At 40.3% G+C, this 10,291-nt stretch overlaps 1 protein-coding gene across 4 annotated transcripts; it reads left to right on the top strand.

The window, feature by feature from the left end:
- Positions 1–739: 739 nt before the first annotated feature.
- On the top strand, positions 740–8,604 carry rhbdl2 (rhomboid, veinlet-like 2 (Drosophila)). 4 transcript variants are annotated; one of them, XM_030102683.1, is made up of 9 exons: positions 740–807; positions 1,029–1,188; positions 3,238–3,481; positions 5,450–5,598; positions 6,357–6,469; positions 6,581–6,681; positions 7,116–7,176; positions 7,269–7,330; positions 7,502–8,604. In XM_030102683.1, exons 3-9 carry the CDS (start codon positions 3,251–3,253, stop codon positions 7,679–7,681), a joined length of 897 nt encoding a protein of 298 aa, XP_029958543.1. In that variant the 5' UTR covers positions 740–807; positions 1,029–1,188; positions 3,238–3,250; the 3' UTR covers positions 7,682–8,604. The 4 variants fall into 4 exon arrangements, with proteins under 4 accessions (XP_029958543.1, XP_029958545.1, XP_029958542.1 ...); XM_030102684.1 differs by lacking the exon at positions 740–807 and adding an exon at positions 856–902; XM_030102685.1 differs by lacking the exon at positions 740–807 and having other exon boundaries at positions 816–1,188; positions 3,238–3,310.
- Positions 8,605–10,291: the final 1,687 nt, after the last annotated feature.

Below are 10,291 nucleotides of genomic sequence, written 5' to 3'. Positions count from 1 at the left end.
ATGTCTAACATCATTGACAGCCATCATTTCAAACTGAATCCACTTTTTCTGAGTGGTGTACTTTAAAAAAACTTATGTATCTTCGTCTTTAAGCTTCTCTTTGAGAGTACACATCACCTCAGTGTCACATTCACCTTTCCTCACAATTGTCAACAGAATCTTACTCCATTTGTCTGTTTTATGATGGCCCTGAGTCAGGAAAAATCAGGGCGCTGGAGTACCTGAAGAAAACCATGTAAACGCCACTCAGAAAGCCCTCCCACCACAAGTGAAGCCAAACTCTTAATATTCCTGGTATGAGGAGAGTATTAAGAGTATTAACTTATACAATGCACTATGCACCCAATAGTTTAGATTTATCACAACTTAAAGTCATTTTTTTAATCATAAGTGTGTATTATTATACAGTATCTTTGAATTGGGGCTGAAAAATAGTGTAGTAGTTAATACTATTATTTATAATAATGTGGCTGATAGCCTGCCTTGCCTTTCTATGTGGAGATTGCATGTTTTCATGAACGAGTTTTCTCTGATTACTTCCGTTTCTTTGCACAGTATCTGTCCTCTTTTGTTTCCTCCAACGCTGCCATAGTGTTACCGTACTTGAGTTACAGTGCCACCTTGTGGTGAACTGAATAATTAATGAGGCTCCAGTCCTGAAGCGCGCTTTTTTGGACTCTATTCATGTTCAGACTCATTTCAGCCCTCAGTCAAGGCCTTTTCTCGGGTCATGTGGGCGTGGCGCGTGCGCTGCGGAACTGCGACGTGCCCGTGACGTCACGGAGCACAGGTGTGGCACGAGCGCAGGTAAGACGCAGGTCTGAATGGTGTCCGTGGATTTGTGTCCCCCTCCCTCGGAGCTGAGAAACTGAAGCGTCCTCGGACGGACTCTCCAAGTGTTTGTGCGTCAGGAAGCAGGCGAGCGTTTGTGGTTTGTTTGTTTGGAGGAAGGAAGTTTGTCAGAGGAAAAAAAGGAAAAAAGGAATGAGCGGACTATAATTATCTCTTTTCCCCTCTCTTCCTCGCAGTCCTCCGGGACGGCGGTGAAAACATGGAGGGAACTCACTGAAAGAAAGGAGAGCGTTTCTGGACGGTGTTGAACTGGCGCATTGACCTGTTTGGATCAGTTTACTGGATCAATATTTATGCGGATTGGAGCCTCGCGCGCTCTTCCTGTTGAAGGTTTAGGTGAGTAGGACCGACTCGTTGTTTTCATTTAGCTCAGGGGGCAGAGACTCAGTTATAACGAGAGTTTTTTTAATAAAAAATGTAAATCAACGAAAGAGACGCCCAACAAGACGGGGAACTGGTGTTTGTACCTCTGACTTTAGTTACTGTGTTCAAAGAAGAACCAGAATGAACTTCAATAGTTTTTTCAGTTGTATTTCAACCAATCCTAACTAAACAATGAGTAATTTATGCCTTGTTAAAAAAAATCATTATAAGGAAAGTGACTATATTTCTTTCAGAGTAGAATAAGAAATGATAGAATGAAAATGTTTAGCAGCTCTAAATTGTAATAATTAGGAAAATTCTCTCCCTTCTCAACATGGGTGAAATTAATGCTAATTATGGAAGTGGTAATCTCTAATTATATCTGGCAAAAACGATACCTATATTTCACCCTAATAATACACAATGACAACAATGACAATGCCAGCCACACAATATTACTTTAAAATGAAAGTAGATGCCACTTTTGCGTCACATTTCTCTTAATCTAAGGTGCAATGTGAGTGTCAGGCACTTTTGAGCAATGGGTGAGATTTACCAATTGCGCTGCGCCAATAATGAATCCATCCAAGGGTTCATCTAACTAAAAAAAAAACGAAAAAGAAAAACAGACTGATAGATTCCATTGCATGCTAATGTGTATTGGTAAGATGCACAGCAATTGATCGATATTTGTGCAAATAAGGGATCCATTATTTGCGCAGCTCAATCAGTCGATCACCCAAATGAGCTTTATAATTAATTTTCCAATCAGTGAATCGCCACACCGGATCAACGCCGTATTTGACTGATTATATGGGGGAGCAGAAAAGTACCTCTCGAAAAGTGTGTTTAAACCTCATTATTTTACATGAGTGTAATCTGAAAAGGTTATTGAGGAAGTTGTGTGACTTCTGGAGAGACGCTAAACATACACCCAGTTATCTGACCCTGTATTTGATCATGCTCTCATATCTCATTTCATTTCAAGCAGCACTTGTCATAGTATTAGTTAACAAGTATCCAGTTCCCTAACTTAAAAAAGGACGAGAATATTTGTTCTCATTCAATTGTAATTTTAAATTTCCCAGTGATTATCTTGAAGCTAAAGTAAGATATTTTGATAATCAGCTTAGAGTAAAGACTAATGCTTTAGTCTTAATTGCAATAAATGATCAAGAAGATTGAAATACTGATTTTAAAAGCCTACAAATGTGCCAACACAGAATGAAACTCATTGATCTTTTTGTATTACAGCTCAGAGCAGACAGAGATGACTAATTAGCAACTAACCTATAAAAACAAATCTAAATTAAAGATTGTTAAAATGTCTAGGAATGTCTAACAATGTCCTGGAATAAGAGATGCGTGGAAAATGTGGTCACTCAGTGTCACAAAATTAGCAGAGAGACCATAAAGAGAAATTAAACATGCATCCTCACAGACACAATATGGGAGGAAAGTAATGCAATAAGACCTCAAAAACATGAAAAAGCAGGCATACAATGACCAAAACAAGATTGAAATGGCTCAAAAGAGAAGACAGGGGAGCACAATAGATTAAAAATCTTTAAAAAGTGGCTTAAACTTTCTAAAAATGTAAGTAAAAGAAAAAAAACCCAAACGTTTGCATTACTTCACTGCATCAGAGTCAAAATCACAACAATAAATACAAACACAGACATACAATGGTTGAAATAAAGTGTAAATGATTATGAAATGACTCCACAGTGACAATGAGTTATTGTTCCTGTTTCAGTGTGAATGTTTAGTTTTTTATGGGTCTCTTGACTCATTGTTTGTCTCAAGCTACAAACGAATCGGTTTGTCTTCATATCAACATATTTGAAGTTATAGATTTGGTTTACATGCATCCAATTACAGTTTATTTACTGCAGCCACATGTTCATGTTGGAAATGTAATTAAACACTGGGAACTGTGTTATTCAAAGTCATGCTGACTCTGCAGAAATGTGTGAGCATGGTGTGGCGAGGGGGAGTCAGGCTGCACTCTGTGATCCGCAGGACGCCGGCAGTGATGGGGGACATCGACCTGGAGCAGCAGGACCCGTTGTCACAAGACCAGGACGGACAACAGGTGAAGAGGGGACGCGACCAGACGGACGGGGGCGGGGCCAGGGGGTGCTGCGAGAAGTTCCAGGAAGCTGTGTCCAAGTGGATGCTTCCAGAAGACCTTCGCAGCACGTACCTGGCACGAACCAACTGCTGTCCGCCCCCCATCTTCATCATCACCATCAGTCTTGCAGAGGTTCCTCCCTCCTGCACACACACACACACACACACACACACACACACACACACACACACACACACACACACACAGCACACATAATGCCAGAGTACTGGGACAGTCGGTATAGATTCTGGGGGCTAATTATAAATCCCGGAGCCTACATTGTGCATATGTGCTGCTGTGGTGTTAATTACTGTATAGATTTACTGTGATCGTATTTAGAAGGGCAGATTTTTGAAGGGAAGTTTGACAAGACGGGACGCGATATTGACATGTTGGGAAACAATTAATCTTTTTTTGATTGTTTGTATTTTGCTTTATTGGAAAGCATGTCAGTATTCACTGACCCCTGAGCAGTTCTTGAATATTCTGAATGCACGTTTCTTTTTGTGGAATTTGGCCGGTGTTTCGTCCTTCTCTAAATGTCCCGATTCATGGAGAGAGGCGGCTGCGAGTCGACTGCAGGGCACAGCGTCAAAGAAAACAGGAGTTTTTTTTTTATGAGTGGTAGCTTTGGGTCAGACCGAGTACAGACGATCCTCACTACTGGTGGGAGAAGCTTTCCCCGGAGTGTGCAAAGAGAAAGACGGCATAAGATTAAGCTAAGTAAGCTACGTGCAGTGGAATGGGGTGGATCAGTGGCGATTTGTTGCAGTAGCAAAAGCAGGAGGGGAGGGTGGGGGTGAAAAGGCTGTGGTCTCATTTCCTCCCAGAACTGTGGGTTTAAAGAGTTTCCATGATGTCCTTTAATCCGACCTAAAGTTAAACCCAGCAGGAATGCATTGAGAATTGACCACAAGAAGGAAGAAGAAGAGGGATGTCTGGTTGTGGTTCAGACATCACAAGACTGATGATCAGCTGTTAGAAAAAAGAAAAAGGCAGCTTCAAGTTATGTGAAAAATAAAAAGACTTGTACTAGTGCCCTTGTTTTGTTCTCAGAGATATCAAGATTAAAGTAGTAATCTCTTATTTATTAAAACATTTTTAGAACAGAATATATTGTCATATCAGCGTAATGAAGTCAAATTCAAATAATAAAATGAATTTCAGTGTAAAGCCATATGTGCAAATGTCAGACTGTGTAAAACAGAATTGTTAGAAATGATCTTTTCATTAGGCACTTGATCATTTTGTTTAAAATGCATGAAGACCATCCAGTGGAGTCTTATATAGTACTTTGAAATGAAAAACAAAACAAACAAGGTGTTTCTTTTAATCCATAATATGTAACTATTTTCCTGTCAAGTTATATATTCTGTAAATACCATTTGAATGCTTTGACATTTTATTCATACCTCTAATATCAGGTGGACAATTTTTTGGACAGAAAACTAATATGATGACAGATCTGTTTCTTTACTCAGACGCTCTGTAGGGGCGGCCCAGTGGAGAAGTGGTTAGCCCTCCCACTTCACAACATCAAAATCTCCCTGTCTGAGTTTGTCCTTGTCATCTTGTGTGTGGGTTTCCTCCAGGTCCCTCCTCCAGTGTAACACCAAGCTTCAGAGATGAATTGGTGACACAGAAATTGCCCTGTAGTTGTGTGGTTGTCTGCCTCTCAGTGTTTTCCTTTTGATGGACTGATTACTTGTCCATGTGCGTCCTGCCGTCTCCCACAGTCAGCTGGGATTCACACCAACGCCCAGTGATCCTCAGCTAGCATATAGCATACAGAGGGACGCTTCTCACAGATTTCCACTGTTACTGCTTTCCAGTGTGTGTGAATGCTTGTGTATTTGCTGAGATGAAGTACCCCAGTGAAAGCCTACTGCTTCTTTCTCAGTAATTTGCTGCGTTACTCTCCAACATTTTGACCTACAGGCCGCTCATCTCTGGTGGGAAACGTCCTGTGTTCACAGCTGTTTCTGATTTAGCTTTTCCCACAATACATTTCCAGCAGATCCAAACATTTTTCAATGTTTAAACTGAATTTATTCGACTTACAGAGCCTAATTTCTGCATCCACTTCCTGTTGTTGGTCAGCTGGCGTTGTTTATCTACTACGCCGTGTGGAAGCCTCAGAAGCAGTGGGTGACCCTGGAAGAAGGCATCTGGAACAGCCGTCTGACCTACAAGCCCGAGCTGCGGCAGGAGGCATGGCGCTTCTTCTCCTACATGTTTGTCCACGCCGGGTAAGAGTGGGCGGAGTTCCCAGAAACCCTCAACTAAACCACGAGAGCTCTGGCCTCTCGTGGCTATTCCGCAACTTAACATTAAGTTACTCAAAGATTTCATTAATTTGAATTTGAATCCAAATTGATCTGGTTTTATTAGACCAAATCAAAGAATTGATCAGCAGAATCGGCTTTCACTTTTTCTTTAGCTGGGTTTCAAGGGATTTATCTAAATATGCATGGAGGCCGCGTGACTTCCTGGTACAGCTGTTCAAACACTCCAAATACACGTGTGGCCAAATGAAGGCTTCCAAAAAACCAAACATCATCACTATCCAGGAAAACAGCGGCCGCAGTCTCCCACGAGTCAAAACTGAAAAACACCCAACAGGATATTTTCTTAAAGGATAAGCCCGATGATGTTCACTTTCCTGTCGCTGAAGCCCATGAAGGCAACAGAAAAAGTGTTGATGTGGACCCTTAAAACTGCCTCATGATTCTAAAGTTAACATCAGATCTGTATTAACAGCTATGAAGAGACCTACTGTGTTTTTCTGTCTGTGTGTATTTGTTAAAAATGACAGTACCCTGTTGTTTGAGAAAGCTCTCAAGTTGTATTTATTTCTCATGCTATATTGAACATATAAGTTGAACAAATTGAACATGAAGTTTCATGTCAAGTGTCAGTGCTGCATTTTTGAACAGAAATATCGAGCTTTTGTTCACAATAGCGCTTTCCCTGTTTCTTATTTATGTATTTTGAATGTTTTTCCCAGTGTGGAGCACATCTTGGGAAACCTGTTGATGCAGCTGCTGCTGGGTATACCCCTCGAACTGGTCCACAAAGGATTCGAGGTGGGGATGGTTTACATGGCCGGTGTCATCGCAGGTGAGCATCTCGATGTCTTCAAAAGTGTTTTTGAATACCAAGAATCTGGAGAATTTCTCTGAATCCTCACACTTTCTTCTGAAGCTGTGCCTGCTTCTTTTTGGCCCCCAGGCTCTTTGGCCAGCTCCATCTTTGACCCTCTCAGTGCCTTGGTGGGGGCTTCCGGAGGAGTGTACGCTCTGATTGGAGGGTATTTTATGAACGCAGTGGTGGTGAGTTTACAAGCAGAGCCAAAGAACGTCCTTCTAGACTTTCTATGTGAGGAGAGTTTCAGGTGCCGCCTGTAATCTGGAGGGAAGATAACATGGTCGTGTTCCTGTGACCTTCCACAGTTGGACGTCTTTCAATGTTCATGTTTAACTTAACCTTTAACCTCTTTGTTGAAGTGATGTCTGACTTCATAAATCTACAAATTTCCAATGAAAAAGAAATATTGCAAAATTACAAACCAGTCAGTAGCAGTCAACAGGTATTTGACACACCAAAGAGGGAAACATATTTTACTTGTAAAGTTATTTGTCACAAATCAAGATGTAAATAAACAAGAACAATATTAAACACTGTAAAACTGTCAAATCCGGGTCATGAGCTCTTTGATAAAAGAAATGAGCTGTGATTTTCTCAGCTGATTTGTTTCTCGCCACAGAATTTCCGGGAGATGATTCCCCTACTTGGAGTGTTTCGAATTCTCGTCATAATCATCATCGGTACGTTTCCGCTTTGTGATTTCTCATTTTTTTTAACTGCGAGAAAGGCAGATGATCAAATTCAGCCAAGCTAACGTACGTTCTTTTTCCAGTTGGAACAGATTTTGGATTTGCCTTTTACAGAAGATTCATGAGCGACGATGCTGGGATGAAGGTATGAGTTCACCTCCTCTGAAGAGAACTGGATCATGCCCGTTTATCTCGGTTCTTGTTTCACGTTACATATTTATTTTAACTGTCAAACTGGTCCTGTGAGTTTTTCAGTCACATTTCAAGGGGGTCAAGTGAGGTTTGTAAGCGTCTGTGTTGCTGTGTTTCTCCTTAGGTTTCCTTTGTGGCTCATTTTGGAGGGATCGTGGCCGGGATGACCATCGGCTACGTCTTCTTCAGCGATTACAACAAGAAGCTGCTCAAAGACCCGCGGTTCTGGATCTGTATAGTGGGTTTTATAATCTTCATTCTTTTCGCGGTGCTCTTCAACATCTTCCTGTCTCCAGCGCCATAGTGCGACAAAGCAGCAGTGATTTACCTTCACTTTATGTCACTCAGGAGTTTTACTGACGTGTTTCAGAGCAAAATGATGGATTTTATAATGTTGTATGTGTGTCTGGGATTTTTTTTTAAACTTTTTTATAACTAAATGTATTAGTTTGTGTGGAAGTAATGCAACAAATGAACCTGCTGTTTATTTGTTGCATTCCTGACGTTGTAGACAAAAATGTGCCTTAGAAAGTCAGCTACTTCCCATCACTGATATTTTTCTATATCAAGATTTTACTGATGCTTTATGTCTTTGTAACATTTCATACTTGTCACGATTATCAGGAAACTATTGAACACTGGTTGTATTTTCTTGGATTTAAAAGTGATGCTTGTGTTTATTCATATCCTTTCAAGTCATCGAGGACCTCTGATATTCGTTAAAATGTGCCTTTTGAAGATGGTGAAATTACACACTAGTTACAAACAAATTTTGATTTTAAAAAAGAAAAAATTGGATCGTATTTTTTGTGGTTGCACGAATGAAAGGAGAAGAAACGGAAAATTCTGTCTGCTGCAGAGCGACTTTCCCATGAGGCTTTGACTTCATGCTTCGTTACTGACTCAGTCACATCCTGTTTGCAGGACATGACGAATTGCATGTCAGGTCCATTATTATGAAGCAGCATTTGGAGACGCGACGCTATGGTTTTGGCCATTATCTGTCAAGGTCCATCTAATTTTGACTGGAAATTGTTAATCGTACCATGTTAAATATGAATTATAGAGTAATGGATTATCGGTAAAGGGTACTACTTTCTTTCCAGATTTGATACTGTTTAATGGAACTTATCTACGATTACAACGATATGAAAGAAAGACTCCCTTTCTTGGTTTTGCATTTCTTCTATTTATTTTCAATAAATGTGAAGACAGTTGTAAATCTCATCTTTTTAATGTGTTTTGTTTTCTGAACTCCTGCAGAAAGTACACTACCTAACATTACCACTGACTAAACTGCATGGATTAAACTGTTCATGCATGGCGCCAGCTATTTTTGATGTTTTTAAATGTTCAATAATTTTACATACTACATACTACATCAGCAGGCAGCTAAAACGGCTTTTTGACCTCAACCCCAAAACAAACTGTGGCGGGACATTTGCAGATATTATAAAAAAGTATGTCAAGTCTGACAAAACAATGAGGACTGCTGATAGACATGAGGTTACAAAACATCCTGATCCTACTGAACGTAAACAAGATGGTGCTTAAGTACAAATGGACTGCCGTGATGCGGGAAAAGGGAACAACAGTTGGCCTTTCCTGTATGTTAACATCTATGTGACCCCCTTTACCATTAATGTGCTTTTACCAGACTGGTTTGAATCAATGTTGTGCTGGACACATACAGAGAGTCCATGCCAGAGGTAAAAAGTTCAGATTGGGGTTGTTTTGATGTTTGAAGCAGGGGGCAGGGGCATGTTCCTCTGTTTGTGTGTGTGTCTGTATGTGCGTGAGACTTCCTACTCTTTAGATAAGACCCTCTGTAGCATCCGTGACTCTGATAACATTCAGTAGAATATTAGGAAAGTAGATGTGCTACTTCTCATGAGTTCTTAAGCCTGTGCAGTGGGTTCTAGTTCAGAGTTACTCTAGTCCCATGTTCTAAACACAGTGCTGTCTGAAATCTGCACATGGATCCAATCAAAGATCACTCATTTGCCTTTGAATCGTGATGAGTGACATGATGAAATTTGAAAGTCTTCTTTTTTTTCCATTAAGCTACAAATTTCAGGATTTTTATTTTTTCACATATTTTTTTAGTTTATGTCCGTCTTTATTTATGATTGATTGATTGATTGATTTTATTTGTTTCATTCTTTTTTAAAAGAAAGAAATGAAAAGGAACAGAAAGAAGTGAAACTTATGATGTCTGCCCCTATCAACATAAAATAAATGACAATTTGTCAAGATTTGTTAACATATCACAAAAAAAAAGCAAAATTCAATACAACCATTTCACTAAATCAAAATACAAATATGACCATTTCACAAATAATTGCAGATCAAATACAACCATTTCCCAAGTGTAAATACAATGATCATCTGAGCATAGGTGGGAGACATCTCAAGACGAACTGAATTGGGTCAACTTGTCTTGATCTCACCTGAGTTTATTTATTCAGACCAGGGGTAGGCAACCCAGGTCCTCGAGTGCCACCACCCCGCATGCTTTAGGTCTCTCCCACTTGTAACTCACCTGATTTCAGTGAGAGCTCGTTACTGGGCTTCCTTACAAGCACGGTGAAGACATCAGCGTCAGACAGGGGGGTGCTGAAGCAGGGAGACGTCTAAACCAGGGCTTCTCTGTCTTAGGCAGTGATGATTCACAGAAAAAAGACTTATGTTGGGAAATCTGTAGTTTTTCAAATCAGGCTCCTTCTCACAATCCAAAGACAGGCTTGATAGATTAATTGGTGACTCCTAATTGGCCGTTGATGTGAATGATTGTCTGTTTCTCTTTGTTACCCCTTTGGTGGCCTGCTTGACCTTGCTTTGGTCCCTTCGGCCTCGGTGGCTGGTGGACTATGTTGGTTTTATCGTATGTTTTTAACTGCTGTTAAGCATCTTG

This window comes from Salarias fasciatus, chromosome 11, assembly GCF_902148845.1.
Source record: "Salarias fasciatus chromosome 11, fSalaFa1.1, whole genome shotgun sequence".
NCBI lineage: Eukaryota > Metazoa > Chordata > Actinopteri > Blenniiformes > Blenniidae > Salarias > Salarias fasciatus.
This window is presented reverse-complemented; position numbering and strand designations above follow the sequence as displayed.